The sequence below is a fragment of the Halichoerus grypus genome, chromosome 12 (assembly GCF_964656455.1).
Source record: "Halichoerus grypus chromosome 12, mHalGry1.hap1.1, whole genome shotgun sequence".
NCBI classification, from domain to species: Eukaryota; Metazoa; Chordata; class Mammalia; order Carnivora; family Phocidae; genus Halichoerus; species Halichoerus grypus.
Genome location: NC_135723.1, coordinates 63,160,763 through 63,183,318, shown reverse-complemented (window position 1 = coordinate 63,183,318; position 22,556 = coordinate 63,160,763). Strand labels below are relative to the sequence as shown.

At 39.1% G+C, this 22,556-nt stretch overlaps 2 protein-coding genes across 10 annotated transcripts in view; one reads left to right on the top strand and one right to left on the bottom strand.

The window, feature by feature from the left end:
* Positions 1–12,937, bottom strand: part of AVL9 (AVL9 cell migration associated) — an 85,615-nt gene extending 72,678 nt beyond the window's left edge. For 8 of the 9 annotated variants that reach the window (XM_078059435.1, XM_078059439.1, XM_078059438.1 and 5 more), the window contains exon 1: positions 12,607–12,937. In XM_078059435.1, the coding sequence (XP_077915561.1) occupies positions 12,607–12,907 (301 nt within the window). In that variant the 5' untranslated portion in view covers positions 12,908–12,937. The remainder of the gene's footprint in view (positions 1–12,606) is intronic. The other variant, XM_078059443.1, reaches the window with a different exon arrangement.
* Positions 12,938–18,299: 5,362 nt separating this feature from the next.
* Positions 18,300–21,611, top strand: LSM5 (LSM5 homolog, U6 small nuclear RNA and mRNA degradation associated). Its single transcript, XM_078059428.1, has 5 exons — positions 18,300–18,418; positions 19,569–19,664; positions 19,926–19,953; positions 20,871–20,943; positions 21,354–21,611. The coding sequence occupies exons 1-5, from the start codon at positions 18,373–18,375 to the stop codon at positions 21,384–21,386; spliced, it is 276 nt and encodes a 91-aa protein (XP_077915554.1). The 5' UTR covers positions 18,300–18,372; the 3' UTR covers positions 21,387–21,611.
* The last annotated feature ends 945 nt before the right edge of the window (positions 21,612–22,556 follow it).

The window sequence follows — 22,556 nt, the reverse complement described above, 5'->3', positions numbered from 1 at the left end:
GTATCCTGGTGTGAACTCTGAGTACTTCAAAAGTACCCTCTGTTTGCTTTCTAACAATGAAACATCCATTCCACTGTAGAGAACCATACAACTAATAGAAGCCACCATGCCAAAGAGCACACAAATTAAACACATCTGTAGTGCTCATAGATACTGATGGCGTAAGAGGTATGCTTCCTAGAGATGCTGAGTCAGCTGCTCTGCCTCTACTCCCTTTCTAGGCACCTCAGGGATTCCACCCACTCTTAACTCAGAAGCATGGGTGTTTATTTTCTTAACAGTTAAAACATTTTAGGCACCAAAGTCAAGGCCTTGTCATGTTTTTCTCTTTAAAGAAAACCCTAGATGGAGAAGACATGTCTTCTTGAAGTTATTTGCTTTGCCAAATCTCTAGAACACTCAACATTACAAGAGAACTGGCACTTTACCTCTTTAGTCTCTTAAAAAGTTGGCAAATGACTATACTTGTCAGGGTTTATTTCTGAAACAGACTGTGCTTAGCATTCCTCTACCTCAGCATGATACATTATTTTACAGTTTCATGAGTGCACTGGATGCTTAGAAAAATAAAGTGTATACTGTAAAAGTGCAATGGTACTACTGAGACCTACCAATTAAAACCAAGTTTTAGGGGCGCCTGGGTGGCTCAGTCGTTAAGCATCTGCCTTCGGCTCAGGTCATGATCCCAGGGTCCTGGGATCGAGCCCCGCATCGGCTTCCTGCTCCGTGGAGAGCCTGCTTCTCCCTCTCCCACTCCCCCTGCTTGTGTTCCCTCTCTCGCTGTGTCTCTGTCAAATAAATAAATAAAATCTTTAAAAACAAAAACAAAAAACCAAGTTTTATTGTTTTTAAAATTAAATGGAAACAGAACAAAAATTAAATGAAACAAGTACCTTAGTTTAAAACATGTGCTTTTATATCTTTAAGTGAATAAAGGCTGCCAGTCCTATTTTTTCTAGAATTAAAGAACTATTATACTAATCCACATTCCTTTAAGATGAGGTACTTGGGCCTTTTGACTAGAACTGTCATCGTCTAGTAATTCACCAAAATGACCAACACAAAGGGAAAAAGAAAGACACCAGCTATATTCTCTAGGCCTTTCAAAAACATGGAATTGTTCCTTTGGCCACATACATGTGAATCTACAAGAAAGGTGATGCTGTGGACATGAAGGGAATGCGCACTGTTCAAAACTGAATGGCCCACAAATGTTACCATGGCAACACTGAAAGAGCCTATAGTGTTACCCAGCATGCTGTTGGCATTGTAAACAAACAAGAGCAAGATTCTTGCCAAGAGAATTAATGTAAGTATTGAGCATATTTTTTTCTTTCTAAGTGAGCATGGAGCCCAATACGGGGCTTGAACTAACGACCCTGAGATCTAGACAGGAGCCGAAATCGAGTCAGATGCTTAACGGAGGGAGCCAACCAGGTGCCCCTAAGTACTGAGCATATTAAGCACTCAAAGATCCAAGATAGCTTCCTGAAGCATGTGAAGGAAAATGATCAGAAAAAAAAGGAAGCCAAAGACAGACGGACTTGGGTTCAACTGAAGTAAGTGCCAGCCTGCTCCACCCAGAGAAGCACACTTTGTGAGAACCAATGGAAAGGAGCCTGAGCTGCTGGAACCCGTTCTTTAAGAATTCATGGCAGGATAAGTGTAAAAAAATAAATAAATAAAAGACCTCAAGACTGTAAACAGAACAAAAAACAAAAAAGAAAAAAAAACAGTTGAGGTACTTGGATTATGAACAAGAAAACAGATGATGTGTATTTTAATTTAAATAGAGAACTTTTTTAGGGGTGCCTGGCTGGCTTAGTCAGAAGAGCATGTGACTCTTGATCTCAGGTTTGTGAGTTTCTCTCTCTCTCTCAAATAAATAAATCTTTTTAAAAAAGCTCCATTATATGGAAGAACATGACATTTTGCTTATCAATATTAACTACATAATATGAGGGAAGCTGATTTTCATACTAAAGGCAGTTGAAGAACTAAAATTAAGACTTCATTATGCTGTTTTTCTACTTTAAAACCACTGAAACTTTACATATACATGTTCACTAACATTAAACTGTGTATACAAAGCCAATTAAAAGTTTATAAAAGACTTTACAGAGCCATGCTCTTTGTAAAATTATTTCTTCCAGGAAGGAAAAATCTTTACATATGAAGAGTGAAATTGACAAACTCTACTAGTAAGTATTCATCTCCATTCATTTCAAGTATATCTGAGAATAAACAGAATTATTAAAAGGATTTGGCATTCATTGAAATATTATTTGCAGACCTACAACTCACAAATCAGAAATGCCATCAGATATGGAGTCAATGAGTTTGTGTTTCAGAGAAATAAAGTGCCATTTATTTCCAGTAACACCAGATTAGTTTTGTACTAAGTGCTACTTTATGTAAAGCTTGGTAAAGATAGCTTCAAATGTACTTACTAATTATGAGCTCTTACTTAGAAGTAAAAAATAGTTTTGAAGGATCTTAAATGTATTTGACTCTCTAGGTCTTCTATGTTACAGAAATCCAGAACTCCTATATTATCCAAGGTTCCAAGTAAAATAAACACTTTGGTCATATAGCACAAATGTGTATAACTACATGAAAAAAAAAACAACTTTCATAAACTTAAACCTGATAGTTAAAAAAAAAAAAAAACCACCACTTAAATTTTAAAGTAAAACGTTGTTATATTTGCAATATCCCCAAACTGGGAACAACAACTCACATGTCCATTAACAGGAGAAACGGTTAAGGATGGCATACAAATATAATATTATACAGACACTACCGACAAATCTATGGTGACATAGGTCAGAATAGTGGTAACCTTCAGGCAAGTCATGACCAGGAGGGGGCGCCTGCATGGATCTTCTGAAGTGCTGGAATTCTGTCTCTTGATCTGGAGGGTGATTACACGGATGTGTGTGTACGTAAAAATCAATCAAGCTGCACCCATAAGTTGTATATACTTTACTGTTGATAAAGTATACCTTAAGAAAATCAAATACTGCTGGGGCGCCTGGGTGGCTCAGTTGTTAAGCGTCTGCCTTCAGCTCAGGTCATGATCCCAGAGTCCTGGGATCGAGCCCCGCATCGGGCTCCCCGCTCAGCGGAAGCCTGCTTCTCCCTTTCCCACTCCCCCTGCTTGTGTTCCCTCTCTCGCTATCTCTCTCTTTGTCAAATAAATAAATAAAATCTTAAAAAAAAAATCAAATACTGCTAAACCTCTATTTCCTTATCTATAAAAGAAGGCTAAGGGGCGCCTGGGTGGCTCAGTCGTTAAGCGTCTGCCTTCGGCTCAGGTCATGATCCCAGTGTCCTGGGATCAAGCCCCCGCATCGGGCTGCCCGCTCTGCGGGAAGCCTGCTTCTCCCTCTCCCCTCCCCCTGCTTGTGTTCCCTGTCTCACTCTGTCTCTGTCAAATAAATAAATAAAATCTTTAAAAAAAAAAAAAAAAAAAAGAAGGCTAATATAACCTTGGTGTATTGAGAGGAATAAATGGGATAATAAACACACATCTAGCACAGTACTCAGTATATAGCAAACATTTCATAAACAGCAGCTATTATTATTGTTAATATTTTCATAGAATAGCAATGATAAATTGCATGGTGCCTAAACTTTATATTGGTATAAGCTCTTATTAGTTTTTTAAATCATTCACGAAGGTAGGAATTATATTTAGGGCATACTTTGTGGAATTTAGAATCTTTGCTACAACTTGTTTACAAAGAGTGGAGAAAATCACTGTACTTAATGGAAATTTATGCTTTCAGCACATAAGTTATATTAGCATCCAAGAGATGTCTGGGTTTTTGTATTAAGCTATAGCTTTTATGTCTCTGAAGATACCATGCTTATTTAACACAATACATGAAGACAGGACATAAAAAATGATTGAGCCATTGTTTCTTTGAGCTATTCTTTTTTTTTTCTCAATTATTACTTTTAAGGCTCAAAATCGAGAGACTGCAAATGGAGAATTTTTGCTAAGTCCTAGCTCTGCACAAATAGGAGTTTAAACGAAGAAAATCATATAATAACAGTTTTTGAAATAGTCCTTTCTTTTTTAAGATTTTATTCATTTATTTGAGAGAGAGAGAAAAAGAGTACAAGCAGGGGGAGGGGCAAACGGGGAGGGAGAAGCAGACTCCCTGCTGAGCAGGGAGCCTGATGCAGGACTTGATCCCAGGACCCTGAGATCATGACCTGAGCCGAAGGCAGATGCTTAATAACCCACTGAAGAGTGGCTGCTAACTTCTCTGTCATCTCCCTCTCTATCAAAAGCCCAGCTGAGTCAGAAGGCATGTGCGAAATACTCTATGTTAAAATAAACCGAGAATGCCACAGTACAAGTAACATTTGTTATGAAGGCAGAATCATCCCGACTAACTTATAACTTAAATTGTGTTCAGCATGTTCTGCTTCAAAATCCGTTTTACCAAGATCTCCATGAAAAAAAGACGGCTTAAAATGAAATCTCCGTATTTAGGCAAAAAGGAGCAACGATTCCACCACAAGGATGTTCTTTGTAGCACTATTCAAAATAGCAAAAAATTGTGGAGTACCACCTAAGTGTCTAAAATGAATAATTAAAAATTTCCCCAAAATACTATTTAGCTATTTTAAAATGCTATAATTCAATATTTATTAATATGAAAAGATATTAATGGCACAGTTACATAAAAAAGGCAGGTCATAAAACTTGATTACAGTATAATGTTATTGGAAAAAGTTATGTATATTTGTAAAAAAAAAAAAAAAGTAACTGGAGAACTGCAGGGATAGTCATCAAGGTCTTAAGAGCAGATTTTTTTAGGATATAGGATTTTAAGTGTTAGTTTTCTTTTTTTCTTCCCTATATTTTCTCACTTTTTTACTAGTGAGTACATATTATTTCTGATCATGAGAAATGCTGTTTTTTAAAATAACTGGAATGATTTAAAAATTGCCCCAAATATCAATTTAAATAACATCCTCTAAAAAGATCCTACGAACAAACCAAAGTTTTAACCTGATGGTATCTTAACCAAAGAACATAACAGGGCCAGTCTTTCTCAAAATTATTAAGTAAAGACTCCTCTTTCTCTATGTCTTTATCTTCCCCTTGTAGTGCCCATCCCCACTAGACCAGAGCCCTTCTGCAGACTGCCCTTATCTAGCAAAATCCATGATCCTCAAAGGATGTGAATCACATTATACCATAAGGGAGAAGGTTATTCACGAAACATAAGCATTTTACTAGGGAATCAAAGACTTAAGCCAAAGAAATTTAGGCTCTATTAGGCACTTTTTAGCTAGCTGGCTGGAATTATAAGAAGACAAAAGAATCTTCTACATATTCTAAACTTCCATTACATAGGTTGACACCCACCCTTGTTAGCTGTGATGCCAATGCCTAAAAGAAAACTATTCCACTGCTAAGGTTCCAGCCCTGAAAAGTGAGATTTTCATAATTTTGGTATATAAAAGCATGGTTAAAATCAGAAAAAAACCTCTACCAAACTATTCAAGTTCAAGAAATGAAAATGCCAGTGGAGGGCTAGAAAATGAAATCTTTTTTCAGGACAGTTTCTCTGAGTAGCTAAAAAGAATCTTTAGATATTATTCCTTCCTTAACCTCTAACTTCCCAAAAGTTTGTTCTTTCTGTTCCAAACGGCTTATATCCCAACAAGAATCACCAACAATACTCCAACGTTTCAGCGTGGTCACCACAGGATTCCATCAACAGCAGGTGCCAAAACTACATGCTTGTCGGGCAGCCATCTGTCACCAAAACCTCAATGGGTCAGGGCTTGGCACTATTACCCTAACAAACCAACCCCCCCCCCGCCCCCCAATCTCCTAAACCCAGCTCTGAATCTGCAATATAACATTCTGCTACTCATGGAGATTTTCCCATGATCAGCCCACCTAGACCAAGAGGAAAATGTCCTTTTCTCTTCCCTGCTTCAGTTGCTTTATTCACCTTGGAACTAGTATAAACATGATTCCTAGTTCTTTCATAATTCTATTTTTTAAGGAAGTACATCCTGGTAAAACCAGTTTATTCAAGAATTTAAAACTGCTAGCTATGTACACAAAACTATGAACTCTATCAGAACAGTGGTAAAAAATCAGTAATAATTCCAACTTTTTATGATATCACTTTGGAAAATAACAATTCCCTATTAATTTCAGTGTTTAAAAAAGTTCCAATCTGGGGAGCCTGGGTGGCTCAGTCTGTTAAGAGTCCAACTCTTGATTTTGGCTCAGGTCATAATCTCACCGTCTTGGGATCAAGCTGTGCTCTGTGCTCAGCGTGGAGTCTGCTTGAGATTCTCTCTCTCCTTCTCCCTCAGACCTCCCCCTCCTTCTCAAAAAAAAAAAAAGTTCCAATCTATTTACGAAAGAACCAAAAAGTTTGATATTTATTTATTTTGCCAAAACTCATGCTAATCTAACAAATACAGTTTACATATTTACCACCACAAATAAGGAACAAAAGTCTGGAACACATAATCTATAACAAACAAACTACTATAGATAAGGTGTCCATAAATTACGTCACATCAAAGAGTTTTTGTTCTCTTATTATTCCCCCCAGGTATTGCAGGTGAGTTTTTAAGGAAGAAGGGTCCTTTGCCAAATGCTAAATTAAAAAAAAAAAAAGTTCAGGGGCGCCTGGGTGGCTCAGTCATTAAGCATCTGCCTTCGGCTCAGGTCATGATCCCAGGGTCCTGGGATCGAGCCCCGCATTGGGCTCCCTGCTCAGTGGGGAGTCTGCTTCTCCCTCTCCCACTCCCCCTGCTTGTGTTTCCTCTCTCGCTGTGTCTCTCTCTGTCAAATAAATAAAACATTAAAAAAAAAGTTCAGCAAAAGAGTTGAATGGATAAATATTTCAAAACTATTTTAAATGTCATGTTAGTACTTTCACTTAAAATGATCTAAATGTTAAGTATATCAATAAACCAGAATAATCATCACTAGAAACTAACCTGTTAACCTACAGAATTCACTCCCACAAATCTAAGTGAAAAAATGATCAAGTGATAAAGTCAGATGTTCATTTTAATTTAAATGAATTTTTCATTTAAGATACATCTGAAGAGGGGCGCCTGGGTGGCTCAGTCGGTTAAGCATCTGCCTTTGGCTCAGGTCATGATCCCAGGGTCCTGGGTTGGAGCCCTGCATCGGGCTCTCCGCTCAGCGGAGAGCTGTTTCTCCCTCTGCCTGCAGCTCCCCCTGCTTGTGCTCTCTCTCCCCCTCTTTCTCTGCCAAATAAAATCTTAAAAAAAAAAAAAAAGAAGATACATCTGAAGGCCTCAAAGGTAAAAAAAAAAAAAAAAAAATGCAGGATACAAGATGAATGACCATCTTCTATGTCTAGTTTGGGGATCTTCAACACAGCTGTATTAGAAGATGGCTTTAACCTTGTGGTTCACGTGAAACTACCTGACTCCCTTATACCACTATTGAGCACCTTTATAACAGAAGAGTCTACAAAGATTTAGTACATCTTCCCATGTAAAGTTATCATGCTTATTAACCCAGCAGACTGCTGAAAGGCATTATTTTTAAACAAAAGTTTTACTTCAGTGCACTTCAATGTAAAAATGACAAACTACAACTGAGTATGGTAATTTTCACTATGAATAATCTCAGGGCATGGAAAGAAGTGATCAACAAGACCAACAGCATTGTGAATACTTGGAAGAGTAGTTTAACAAAGCACTCTTACACAGCCTAAAATAATCTTAAGTCAGAATCACAATTCAATGAGCCATGCACTTTTAATCCTTTACACCTGTAAGTAAAATCTTAAACTGGAGAATAAAGTGGTTGATTAATCCATCCTGGGGGAAATCTTATGTAATTATAGCCTCCGAAACACTTGATATGCTGATTAAAGAAACAGCAGTCTCTAGAACATTCTAAGAATTAATGAATGTAACGCACTCACTTTCCAAAACAAATGGATTTTGAAGAGTTAAGAAAGCAGAGTTGTAGGACATCTAAAACGACAGGAGGGGCGCCTGGCTGGCTGAGTCAGAAGAGCATGCGACTCTTGATCTCAGAGTTTTGAGTTCAAGCCCCATGTTGGGTGTACAGATTACCAAAAAAAATAAACTTAAAAAAAATTAAAAAGACACTGATTTGCAGCAGTGAGGAATATCCTTAAGAACAAATATAACATGTATTGGAAATTTTAGTACACTTTATAATACTCTTCCATCTGGCAAAATCAATATTTTATAAAAACTAAGAGAAAAAGTAGGGCAATCAAAAAAATGAAAAAAATATAGCTCAACTATTTTCCTATCTTTTCCAATACTATTACACATCCATTTAACAAATTAGGTCTCTGGCAAAAGTTTCATTGTTTTTGACTGAACTGACCTGTCAATTTTGTCAACCAACTCAGTGGGAGAGAGTGTTTCATTTATTTGCTCTGTTGTCTGAGTGGAATGGCTGTGTTACCATTCCCTACACCCAACCTGGCTATATCGCAGAGGGTTTCCAATGAAGGTTTTTCAGATTATACACTCATCCAACCTTAACTCTCTTTACAGTCCAGAAATTATTTTATTACCTATCCAACAAACCTTCATTAGAGGAATAACAGAAAATTAACAGATTACCAGTAAGCCAAAATTTTTCTGAGAAATAATGCAAGTTCTACTAAAATTAAATGTTTGACTCTTGTAAAAGCTAGAGAATACTCAATATAAATCTAAAAATCACCTTTTTACTCACTGCATTTTGACTTTGACTAGATACAGCAAATTCTTGTTTGATTTGCAAAACGAGGTTCTTAGGTCTTCATTCTCTGCCTCGAGAGGTAAGTGTAATTTTTATTTTTATTTTTTTATTTTTTATTTTTTTAAAATTATTTATTTATTTATTTGAGAGAGAGAGAATGAGAGAGAGCAAGCACATGAGAGGGGGGAGGGTCAGAGGGAGAAGCAGACTCCCTGCCGAGCAGGGAGCCCGATGCGGGACTCGATCCAGGGACTCCAGGATCACGACCTGAGCCGAAGGCAATCGCTTAACCAACTGAGCCACCCAGGCGCCCGAGAGGTAAGTGTAATTTTTAAAAGCTGCTTTCTTTCAGTCAGCAGTAAGAAAATAACCTATTGGGAATGCAAACTGGTGCAGCCACTGTGGAAAACAGTATGGAGCTTTCTCAAAAAATTAAAAATAGAACTACCATATGATTTAGTAATCACATTACTGGGTATTTACCCAAAGAATACAAAAACACTAATTTGAAAGAATATATGCACACCTATGTTTATTGCAGCATTACAACAGCCAAGTTATGGAAGCAATATTTTTTTTTTTTTTTTAAAGATTTTATTTATTTATTTGAGAGAGAGAGAATGAGAGACAGAGAGCATGAGAGGGGGGAGGGTCAGAGGGAGAAGCAGACCCCCCGCCGAGCAGGGAGCCCGATGCGGGACTCGATCCCAGGACTCCAGGATCATGACCTGAGCCGAAGGCAGTTGCTTAACCAACTGAGCCACCCAGGCGCCCCTGGTAGCAATATTGATAGATGAATGGATAAAGTGTGGTACATATATAATGGAATATTATTTAGCCATAAAAAAGAATGAAATCTTGCCATTTGCAAAACATGGATAGAGCTAAAGTGTATAATAAGTGAAATAAATCAGACTGAGAAAGACAAATACCATATGATTTCACTCATATGTGGAATTTAAGAAACAAAAAGAACAAAGGGGAAAAAAAAGACAAAATAAGAAGCAGACTCTTAACTATAGTTGAGAATAAACTGATGGTTACCAAAGTGGAGGTGGGTGGGTGGATGGATAAAATAGGTGATGAGAATTTCACTATATTATACATCGGAAATAATATAACACCATATATTAACTATACTGGAATTAAAATTAAAAACTTTAAAGAAAAATAAAAGAACCTATGCTAGATTTTTCATCTTTCAATGCACTGTGGCAGAATCCTTTACATTTTCTTCCATTCTATCAGCAATCCAGATGAACAGACACTACTCAACAAGTATATTTATTAAAAAATAATTGCCCTGTTCTCTGTGAAACATCATGTGGATTACAAAAAAAAAACAAACAAAAAAACAAGGTATGTATTTTCCCTTTCTACTAAGAGCCTACAACCTAAAAGTGCTATTAAAAGAGAAACGACTGATTACAAAGACTAGGGACATCTGGGTTTCAGTGTTAGTGCTCAGTCTCTCCTTAACCAAAATTTCGTTAGGCTCCTCGGAACTCTCTTCTCAACTAGGGCCTGACTTGTTGGGCTTCCTTGTTTTTCTCTGCATTATCTAATTTTAGCAAGAATCCTTTTAGCTGGGTATAGCTAGAAACCCCCTTTACCCCTGATGTAGTAATTTTCCATCCATTGACACCCCTCCCCCCACTCTTTGACCATAAATGTCTCCTTTTCCTTGTATTCAGAGTTGAGCCCACGTGCTCGCTTCGGCAGCACATATACAGAGTCGAGACCAGTTCTTTTTTTCCTTTTTTAACACATTTCGTTTTTTTGGGGGGGGTAAGATTTTTTAAAATTACTTATTTTTGCCAGAGAGAGAGAGAGAGCATCCAGGCGTCTCGAGTTGAGTCCAGTTCTATACTGAGGTCTCTCTTCCCCTATTAAAATTGCTTTTCTGAATAAAATGTTTTTATTGCTTTAACTATTGTCAAGTTCTGGTTTTCTGATAGCACCAAACTAGTTAATTGTTCTTAAGTTCCAGGGAGCTGGATGATGAGGGATGATGCAGACTCGATCCTGGGACTGGGACTGGATCCTGGGACTCCAGGATCATGACCTGAGCTGAAGGCAGTCGCTTAACCAACTGAGCCACCCAGGCGCCCCTTCCTTCTTATTTTTTAAAAGTCCCAGTTTGGTTTGGAAGTGGGCCCCTACTTCTTTATCCTAAAAGACTCCTAAATGCCATATGGCTCAGCAGAATGTACACCTATGATGCCAGAAGCAATTCTACATCTGACTCCAGGACTGTTTTGCAGTGTGATCTCAGCAAGATCAATTTACTTCCTCCAAGTTTCAGTTACTTTACCCATATCTAAAGTGAGTTATAAAGTGATAATTAAGATCAAAGATGTGTAGTTTTAAAGTACTAAAAATCTTTAAAAAACAAAATAAACAAGGAAAAAAAGAAACAAACCAAAAAAAACCAGACTCTTATCTACAGAGAACAAACTGGTGGCTACCAGAGGGAAGGTGGGTGGGGGGATGGGTGAAAGAGGTGAAGGGGATTAAGAGTACACCTATTTGGTGAGCACTGAGTAATGTAAAGAATTGTTGAATCACCGTATTGGACACCTGAAACTAATATAACTATGTTAATTACACTTAAATTAAAAATTTTAGAAGTATTAAAAATCGAATGAACACGGTGTTTGCATGCCATGATACAATCTCAAATATCCACCCTCTTACTTCTAAATATAGGGCCACATTTTAAAAACTTATATTCTATTGCTGCTGCTTGGAATTTTTTTAAAACCACACTAAATAACGTCACTTCCTCCTCGGTGTCTTTCTATGCCATTTTCCCTTGAGAGACAAGGAACCAAGTACCATACTTTAAAGTTAAGCAATGGTTAGAACACACAGAATCACAACCATCTTTTCACTCCACTTTCCGGTTATCCTCTAACGGATTTAAATTTTGCTAGTAAAAGTCTAGAATGTTATGTTTTCTGTGAAACGCAAGAAACGAAATGCTACGTTACCTAGTAGTGGTAGTCAGTATTTTTAACACATTTCAATTTCCTGTTCACTCGTACATTATGACATCATTGCCTTCCAGTGTTTGGGCTCATTAAATAATTGTTTCTATTTTGTTCCCTTACCTCCAATGTATATACTGCAAACGTTCCATTGTTCCCATTCACTATTTCAGTGAAGAAGCGCAATAAAAATGACTTTGTATTTGCACACTCCTTTGCCCGGTAAATACACTTTCTCTTATCGCAACTGAACTGGAAAGGTCAATTTCTCACCAAAAGGCAAGATCTAGACAAGATCAAATAGCAGAAGCAAGGCCCAGTGGGAAGGGGGGGAGGAGTCAATACACCACCCAAACACCACGGATTCTAGGGCTTCCACAGATAAACAAAGGAAGTTGATTTTCCCACGACGCCGCCTGGGCTCCAACCAACCCTAAGCATTTGTGTGGAAGCCAACTGAGCTCATTACCTTGAAAACGCAGTCCAAGTGCTGAATTTTTCTAAAGGCTCCCATTATAGGTGGACACCCACCAGAAAGTCAATGGAGGCAGAGATGAGTAAGGAACTGAGTGGGGCTGACCTTCGATTCCTCCTCCCACTCCACCAAAGAACCTAAACACCTACCAACCCCAACATACCAACACAGAGCTCCTCCGCTGCTCAAAACACAATTTCAGGGGTAGCAGAAAGAAGGGAGTATGGGTAATGGGCTTCAGGTGCGGCGAGTGCGAGGAGCAGGTGTGAAGTTCAGAAAAGCCAAGGGCGCTTAAGGCAGCACCGAGCCGACCTGAGGGGAGTGGGCACCGGCTGCGCGCGACCGCACGAACGGCCGGGGGCGTGTTCGAACCCCTTCCTCACCTGGCAGCCCTTCTTGTGATGAAAGCCGACCACCACGATGTGCAGTACTGGCCCCCGCGGGGCGCCATCGCCTCCCCGCCCGGCCTTCTCCATGGGCGGCCGCCGCGGGCCCGCAAGCCGACGACTTCAACCGCCAAGGGCGGCGGGCCGGGCGACCCCGCGGTCCCCAGGAGGACGGCGAGCGGCGAGTTTCAGGTGTCAGCGAGGGCGCCGCATAAGGGCCGCGCAGGGGGCCCGGAGGAGGCCGAGGCTCCTCGCAGCTCCGCGCCGCCCCCCAGGGCCGCGGCCGCGCTTCCCTCATCCGCTTCCGCTGCTTCCGGGCTGTCACCTGATGCGGCGGGCCGCCGCCAGCGAGGAGGGGCGGGACAGGACCCGCAGGGAATCTGACGGGGCGGGGCCTGGGTGTGGGGCGGGGTCCGAGGGGAGTGGACACGGGGCCGGGGGCGGGGCCTGCGGGGACACAAGGCGCCTCTAACCCCTGCCTCTTCCGTGCGACCTTAACTCGCTTTCTCCTCCTTTGCCCTCTCTTTTTCCTCCTTAAAATCCCCGCCCCTTCCCTCCTCTTTCTTTAGCTTTCCTCTTTCTTTAACGTCTTTTCTTGTTCACTCCCCTTTATCCAATTCCTTCATCCATTTCCTTCGTCTCTCTGGCCTTGATAACAGGGAGTCATATTGGTGGGGCTCTATATCTGTGTATTCAATCTTTAAATTACTTCCCCAGGTTTTTTCTTTTGCTTCGTTCTAGAGTTCTTTTTTTTTTTTTTTCTTATTTAAGTATTATGTATAGGAGTTTGTAAGCGTTTCAAGACCTGAAGTAAAATATCCTCAACAATAAAGGAAGTTTATAAGGAGACCTGTAAATGATTATTCTAGTCCTGATGTTTAAAAATATATATATTATTTTCATTCTGTCTTTTTCTGGCTTTAGTACTCTGGTCAGTACAAAATAAATTTGATTTGTTGTCAACAGTATTTTTAATGTCCTAACTAATTGTACTACTTCAACTTTATTTTTAAAGACTAAAGGATAGGTGCCTGCTTCAAACAGAGTTCGAGATTACTGCTATAATTGGCTGTGAAGTTTACCATTACTGGTTGCATATCCCTTAGTTTAGACAACCTTAGCAGTTATTTTACATTCCTGGCCTTGTAATTTAAGGACTTGCATTCTAATTGAAGTATAGCTGAGAAAAACAGTAGGCTTCCTATAAACCAGTTTAGTTTCTATGATTCAGTAGAAGTGTTTTAATGCTAATAAAAATATTGTAGAAAATTTTCAAGATGTTGCTACCATTTCTTTACTATATTACAAAATTTTTGGTGTTGGTTCAGAACTGTGTGTGAAACTATATTATTCCCTGTATGCAGAATATCTTACTGTTTTCTGCCATCTGCCTCAATATTTTCCACAATTGGCATAGCCAAAATTAAAGTGTAATAGAACAGTCATTTTAAAAAGATGTAAGGGTAGGGCATCTGGGTGACTCAGTTAAGTATCTGCCTTCGGCTCAGGTCATGATCCCAAGGTCCTGTGACTGAGCCCAGCATCCGGCTCCCTGCTCAGCGGGAAGCCTGCTTCTCCCTCTCTGCCTGCTGCTCCCCCTTCTTGTGCTCTCTCTCTCTCCGTCAAGTAAATAAATAAAATCTCTTTTAAAAAAACTTTATATCTACAGTGAACACCAATTATTTAATTCATTGTGCAGGAAACCCAGTTACAGCTTTATAAAAATCTGTAACACTTTGCATCCTAGACCTTCCAACTAAGATTAAATCATCTATTCATAACTATTATGTTGCTTAAATGCTTAAAAAGTATATTATTGGGAAAATTGGAAGAGAAAGTAAGCAAGGGAATTTCCAGAATTTTTCCATCTCTAAATATACAGATTGGTCCATTTAGCAGTATAGAATGACAACCTTCACATTGTTTTTTTAAAAAAGATTTTATTTATTTGAGAAAGAGATAGCAAGAGAGAGCATGAGCAGGAGGTGGGGAGAGGAAGAAGCAGACTCCCTGCTGAGCAGGGAGCCTGACATGGGGCTTGATCTCAGGAGGATCATGACCTGAGCTGAAGAAAGACGCTTAGCTGACCCAGGTGCCCCTTACATTGGTTTTTAAATGAGTTGTATTAATATAGAATAAAGTCACGAACAAGATATTGTCTTTAAGGACAAATAGCTATTGAGAAAAAAGTAGAAATTTCTCCTTTATTTTAAAGTGTTGGAAGATTACCAAGATTGTAAATAATTTGAGATAACAGAATACTTGCTGAACATTATTTTGAAAGGAAACTTTTGCATGTATTTTTATGATGACATTTATCTCCAGGGAAAAAAATTAGAAATGCTTTTCTGAACACATAATAAGTTGAAGAGCCTCTTCTAGTTACATATATTTTATGATGAATTATAGATTCTATTTTATGTCAGCTCTGTAAGTAAGAGCTAAGGGGAGAAAAACCCTGGAGACACAGAGCAATGACATGTTTTCAAGTTCACTAAAAATGAAGTCTCCAGGGCGCCTGGGTGGCTCAGTTGGTTAAGTGACTGCCTTTGGCTCAGGTCATGATCCTGGAGTCCCAGGATCGAGTCCCGCATCGGGCTCCCTGCTCGGCAGGGAGTCTGCTTCTCCCTCTGACCCTCCCCCGTCTCATGCTCTCTCTCTCTATCTCATTCTCTCTCTCAAATAAATAAATAAAATCTTAAAAAAAAAAAATGAAGTCTCCATCTGGAATTGGACTGTTGTTTCTTTTTGCACCTTGCCTAAGGAGACAACGTGATAAAATAAAACCACTCCATGCAATCCCCATTAACTCTACTGTGTAAATGAACTACATCTCCTTTTTCAGAATATAAATAGACTTTTTTCTTTATCAATAGTATGAAATTGCTAATGGAAAACAAAGTATTGACTTTCTCAAATTATATTTTTCCTGAATTTTAAAGTCTATCAAGTAGCGACAGTGCTTTGAATTTGGTCCCTACTCTCCTTATTGGTGTGGTAAAAATAAAACAAGAATAGAAATAGAAAAGAAAACCAGGGAAAGAAAAGGGCTTCACAAACAAATTTGGCATTACTTTGTCTTTAGAATCTTAAGAAGATTAAGGAGAATATTGATGGGGATGAATAAATAGTGAGAATCAATTTAAAGAACATTTATTAGGCCCTACAGTACACCTGGAACTATGGTAGGCACAGTGCATCAAAAGAAATTGGCTCACTTGGTTAAGCGTCTGTCTTTGGCTCAGGTCATGATCCCAGAGTCCTGGGATCGAGTCCCTCATTGGCCTCCTTGCTCAGTGGAGAGCCTATTTCTCCCTCTGCCTACCTCTCCCCCTGCTTGTGTGCTCTCTCTCTCTTCTCGCACAAATAAATAAATAAAATCTTTTAAAAAATTTTAAAAAATTGTTGCCTGGTCTATGTCTGGTTATAAAACAAGATAAATGTGAAACCAGCTAGCAATGCTAGCTTTTGTAGCACCTACTCTAAGCCAACCATCATGTTAATAAGTATTAGGAAATAAAGATAAACAAGCAATAAAAGCTTACATTTAATGGAAAAGCACTGTGTCAGTCTGCTAGCCACTTTTCATGGATTATTTCATTTGATCTTCATAACAATCCTAAAGTAGATACTATTATCCTCATTTTTTTCCAGTGGGTATATTGACACTTAGAAAGGTTAAATAACTTGCTGAAGGTCAAATAACTAGAAGGAATTGTGGTAGGGATAGGATTCGAACCAAAGTCATTTAACTTCAGAACCAATGAATGTAACTGCTGTACTCCAAAATTCTTGACATTGAGGAACTTACAGTCTTTGGGGAGGGAGGTAACCCCCTGTAAAGATAATTATAGGAGAATACATTGAGAGCATTTTGAAAACTATTAACGTTGTGAAACAATGAGAGAGCCTACCAAGTCTGCAGGTCAGAGAAGGTTCACAGAGGTGGTCACATTTGAGCAGGTCTTGAAGGATGAACAGGATTTTACCAGAACTTGAGGCGAGAGCATCTGAAGTGCAATAAAGTAAAATCACTAAGGACTGAGGTTAAAGGAAAACATTTGGGAATGGAAGAGTTTTATGCCAAAGTTAGAGGTTGAAATAAAAGTGCAGCAAAAGAGGTTTGGTGGTGGGCATATGCCGATTGCACATGGTGTTCCCTCTGCTTGGAATGCTGCTCCTGCGGCCTTTCTGCCTATCCAATTCTTATTTATCTTTCAAGACTAGACTTCTGTCAATTCCTTTGTGAAACTTCCCAAACTGTCTATGTGGGCAAGTTATCTAACCTCTCTGAGCACGAATGTTCCATTTGAACACCTGTCTCACAGGATAGTCATAAAAATTAGGTTTAAGTGTATCTGTAAGTTTTCTGGCACATAGTAGATGCTCAATATTTATGAAATGCAAAAAAAGCCAGAATTGGCTTGGTGTTTAGAAGGCTGAACCCTAAGAAGTTTTGAACTGAAGGAGCCATCTGTTAGGACTTCTGAACCTTCTTACATTTTCCTTAAATCATACCAAGGATCTCTAGTTCTCTGAGGTTCCTGAAGCTAAGAGGTCTTTTTGCTTTATATATTAAATTTTATATGCCTTGTACATAATGTTTGTTAGTAGTCTTTCTCCCCCATTCATCCTTAAGCTCCTACAAGGGCAGAAGATGTAGTTCTGTTTTGTACACTGTTTTATACTCAGCAAAAATGCCGAATAGTGTGTAACTAACGTCTATTTGTTCAATGAATGAATGATGGATGCATTGCAACTATCTGTTATATGAATGAATGATTCTCTTTCTGGTCTCCTGTTTAGACTCTTCGCCTTTAAATTCCTGGAATACAAATATAAAACAGATTTAAGGCAGAGAAGTTGCTTTCTATTCTTTTCAAAACAGAAGTGCAAAAGCATGTTTCCTAAGTGTGATGACATTGACAGAGAGTGACATCTGCTGGTTGCTTGTTAGACAAGACAGTTAAGTGTTAAAAAGTGAATAATAAAGTGTAATAAATTAGACTCCTAGATATGACAAGGTAAGAATGATAAAATAAGGTAGTAGAAATAAAAAGAAAACGTATTTTAAATTTCCACCCTAGAAAAATTAAAAAAAAAATGCTGGTTGTGGGTTTTCAATTCACTGGACTTTTAAAAGAAGCAGTAGATTCTTTCTCTCTCTCTTAAGTAGGCTCCCTATCCAGCGTGGAGCCCGACGATGGGCTTGAACCCACAACCTGAGATCAAGACCTGAGCTGATATCAAGAGTCCAAGGCTTAACCGACTGAGCCACTCAGGCTCCCCAGGAGTAGATTCTTTCAAAAATGGTTTTTACAAAAACTGCAACACAGCCAACTGGTGGCGGAGAAAATGAATTGATTCGGTCTGAAAAAAGATCCTGACTTGAGATGAGATGCAACTTCAAAGGGGGCAATAAGACGACTCAAAGGTTGCCGTATTTTGCAAAACCTTCCGGGTTACAGGAAGACTTTATTCCCAAAGCAGGATACCTTTAAAGTCTGTCGGAAACTGCCTGGGGAAAGCCGGTAACTGCCGACACCGCACACTGTTCAGAGGACAGAACTACTTACTGAGGGCTCGGCTCAGGGCCCGGGAAAGAAGCAACTGAGCGCGACTCTCGCGGACTGGTTGGATCGCACGTTCGGCCTCAGATTGGTCGAGCCTGCCTGGGCTGCGGGAAAGAGGGGGGAGCGGAAGCGCGCTCTTTCAAACTCGCCGGGCAAACGTCGGTGCTGGTAGGCCACTTCCGGCGTAGCCATGGCGGCTAACGCTACTACTAACCCGTCTCAGCTGCTGCCTCTAGGTAATCGTAGGGAGGGGGACCGGAGCGTTCAGGTTAAGTGTTGGGGGCCAAGGGGCTGCGGCTGAAGTAGCCCTTAGCCGAGTGTTGGAGAAATGTGTGGATGAAGTGCTTCACCCCTCCGCGGCTCGTCTCTGGGCCCCCGAGTCTCTGTGGCCCCGGGCCGCCCATGCCTTTTCAGCGTGGTAGGGTTCCTTGAGGCGGGGACCTGTGACTCCCCAACCAAACCGTCACCCGAAAAGGTCCACACGTAGTAAATGCGTCTTCGGCCTTCTTTGTTGTGGGCTCGCCTCTACAGTCATGGGTAGCACCCCCACTCCACCTGGCATTGAAGTTCTCCAGATTAGACCCTGTTGTATGTCTGACTGGTTATTGAGAGAAGCACCGGCACCTGGAATGACCCTAAAGGAGAGATCTGGAAACTGGTTTTGTTATTCAGCAGTTACCGAGCCTCTGTGCACTAGACACATGGCTGGCTGGGCACTATTCGACAAATTTAAATCACACCCATTGCCTTCAGATAGCACACAAACCATTGGAGGAGATAGAACACTGGACAAGTAAACATCATGCCAAATAATTGCTAAGCCAGCTAAAGAAGTGTTCAAACTGCTGTCAGAACACAGAGATAGTGACAGGAAGAGATCTCTGGTGAAGATGGCTGTGCCTGTCTCTTCCAGTATTTTGTAGCTGAAGAGTTGATTGAGTTATTGGAGGTGACGTGACTTAAAAGTTTTCATTCCTTCGTTCCACAAACTCTTTTTGAATGCTTGGTATATGCCAGGCATTGACCGTTGAGGATATAGTCATGGGAAAACAACCACAGTCTCTGCTCTCATGGAGCTTAGGCTCTGAGGGGAGGGGGTTCATATGTTAATCAAATAACCTAAAATAACATAAAACCACGATCATGATAAATTTCAACAAAGGAGAGGTAAGTGTTAAAATTTTTGTTAATTATGCAACAGGGATATGTACTATAAGATCTAAAGTTTTTGAATGAATACTTTTGCTGGTTTATCTTTTACCATATGCAAGTAACAAGTGCCAGTAGGCACTCAAATATTTGTTGAAGTAATGAATAGGTAAAATAATCTTTTTCCTCTCCCCCATTCTCTCTCTCTCTCTCTTTTTTTTAAATATATATATATAGAGCTTGTGGACAAATGTATAGGATCAAGAATTCACATTGTGATGAAGAGTGATAAAGAAATTGTTGGAACACTTTTGGGATTTGATGACTTTGTCAGTATCCTTTTAAAAGGTGGTGGTGGTATGGGTTTTTCTTCAGTATTTAAGAACAGAAATAATATTGACAGTACTTACTGATTATTGTAATGAAAATTTATTCTCAGCATGATAGCGTTCTAAGAGGTGTGTATACTGAAAGAAGATAAAAGTTTCTACCAAATACAAGTATTTTGTATTTGAGCCATTGTGTTAAACACTGTAATTAAAACTGAATAAAGGTAGAAGCCAGAGTAAATTCAACCTTAACACCCAATTTCAGATATGGTACTGGAGGATGTCACTGAATTGTGAGTAGTGTTAAAAATTAAAGAAATGGTGGGGGGGATCTCTCTTTAAGTCAATTTTAGTATTAATGAGTTTAAAATGATTTATGAGGAAGCATTGCTTGTTGGAAATACCTTAGAGATAGAAATTTTATCTACGGACGCTGGTAAAATTGGATCCTGCAGTGATTACCATGATGTAATTATTAATGAATTGTTAGGAAGTTAATGGAGACAGAGCTTTAAGACAAAAACTAAAAACAGCCAAGGCTGTTTGGGCTCAGGCAAATCAAGGTACTGATAGAACATTTAACTGTGTAGCATAAAATATAAACGATGGCTCCATTATATTATTTTTATTTTTATTTTTATTTATTTTTATATTTTATTTATTTATTTGATAGAGAGAGACACAGCGAGAGCAGGAACACAAGCAGGGGGAGTGGGAGAGGGAGAAGCAGGCTTCCTGCTGAGCAGGGAGCCCGATGTGGGGCTCGATCCCAGGACCCTGGGATCATGACCTGAGCCGAAGGCAGACGCTCAATGACTGAGCCACCCAGGTGCCCCCCATTATATTAGTTTTAAAGATCATAACCAGTGTCTGCTTTCAAAATTGAGTTGATTACAGATTTGTTTAATGGATAGGGATTAGTAGTAAGTAAAAGTAAAAAAGTGAAACTAATAAACATTCCATTTCATATTTGATCTCCTTGGCAAGTTTCAGCTTCTTTTGTGATCAGTCCTAGTGGGTGTGGATCTTAGGCCAGACCGTTCACTGTGTTGCCTTTGGTCATCCAGTGGCTCACCTTTGTCTCTGAAGACCACAGATATAATTGCTTGACCTCACATTCATTTATATACAAGAATAACTTTTTAGGGATCAGAATGTTGGCTTTGACTATCATTATTTATCTTGACTCTTATTTTATCTCTTCATTTAGTGAAATCACACCAGAAGGAAGAAGGATCACTAAATTAGATCAAATTTTGCTCAATGGAAATAATATAACAATGGTAAGACAGTGAAGCTGGTTTTTTTTTTTTTTTTTAAAGGTGTTAGCCCATTTTTGTGAGGCAGGTATTACAGATTACCTGCCTTGACTAAATGTTCAGGGCCCAGTGGTGCTTAAGTTGGGAAGGAGATGCTCTTGTGATCAGGACTCTAAAGCTGAGCTACTGAAGATGACAATAGGCTTAGAGATTAGTTTGCTTGGGCTTTTTAATCTTTTAGTTTGCCAAGAATCCTTGTTTAGGCTCTAAATATTAATTGATGATGTTGGGAATTGTAAACAGAAGCAATGACCTGGAGAATATGGGAATGTGAGGGAGGGGCAGAGAGGCACAGTGGCTTTGATTGATGAGGAGGGGTTTTTAGATGGTGTGGGTGGTGGTGTTACTAATAAGCTCTTTTTCCTTCTCTGCAGCTGGTTCCTGGAGGAGAAGGTCCTGAAGTATGAATGGATTTCCTTGACTTACTCTGTTTTTTCTTATAATGACAACAAGATAGAAAAATTTTGTTTAACCTTTTAATGTTTGGATTCTGTAAAGCTAAATTTCCCGTTAAAGGGAAATGTTTTGAAGATGCGTTGTAAATGCTCATTTTTGTAAGTTAATCATTATTATCTTGGAAAAAGAAGAACAGTTTGTTCTTTGAAGACTAAAATAAAAGTGTTTTTGGTTAACTGTCGTTTTACTTTTTGTACTGCAATAACCAGTGTAACAAAGATTGTAGTTATTTTGTCACTTGCTTTCCTATAATTTTATGTCCATTTGCTTCCTGATTTACGTGACCATTTGATTCTCAAACAAAAATTGTTCCAAACAAAATGACCAACTTTCATTTTGAACAGTTGCATTTTATTTTTATTTTTATATTTTTAAAGATTTTATTTATTTATTTGAGAGAGAGAATGAGACAGAGAGAGCATGAGGGGGGGAGGATCAGAGGGAGAAGCAGACTCTCTGCTGAGCAGAGAGTCCGATGCGGGACTCAATCCCGGGACTCCAGGATCATGACCTGAGCCAAAGGCAGTCGCTTAACCAACTGAGCCACCCAGGCGCCCTGAACAGTTGCATTTTAAAAACCTAAAATGATTACTTACAAAATTCAATTTAAACTCTGATGCCTTGAAGATTTTTCTACTGAACTCAAGTTCCATTAACTCCTATTAAAAACAAGCAAACTTCCAGTTATAAAATAAGTCTTGAAGATGGAAAGTACAGCATAGGGAATATAGGGTATAATATTGTCATGACATATGGTGACAGATGGTGACTATGTATCCTGGTGAGCATAGTGTAATGTAAAAAATTGTTGAACCACTATGTTGTACACCTGAAACTAATAACACATTGTATATTGACTATACTTCAATAATATTAAAAAAGGCAAAATATACAGGTAATATATGCACATTGTAGAAATGGAGATAAGTAAAAAGGGAAATATTCATTACACTTTGCTGTATAGCCTCTTAGATTTTCTCAGTATACTCCATACACGTTATTTTCACAAAAACATGCTCATCCTGAATATACTGTTTTGTAGCCCCATTTAAGACTTTAAAAAAATTTGAATGATGCACATCTTTCCATGTCAAATATTTCAGCAATATTAGTGTTTGCAT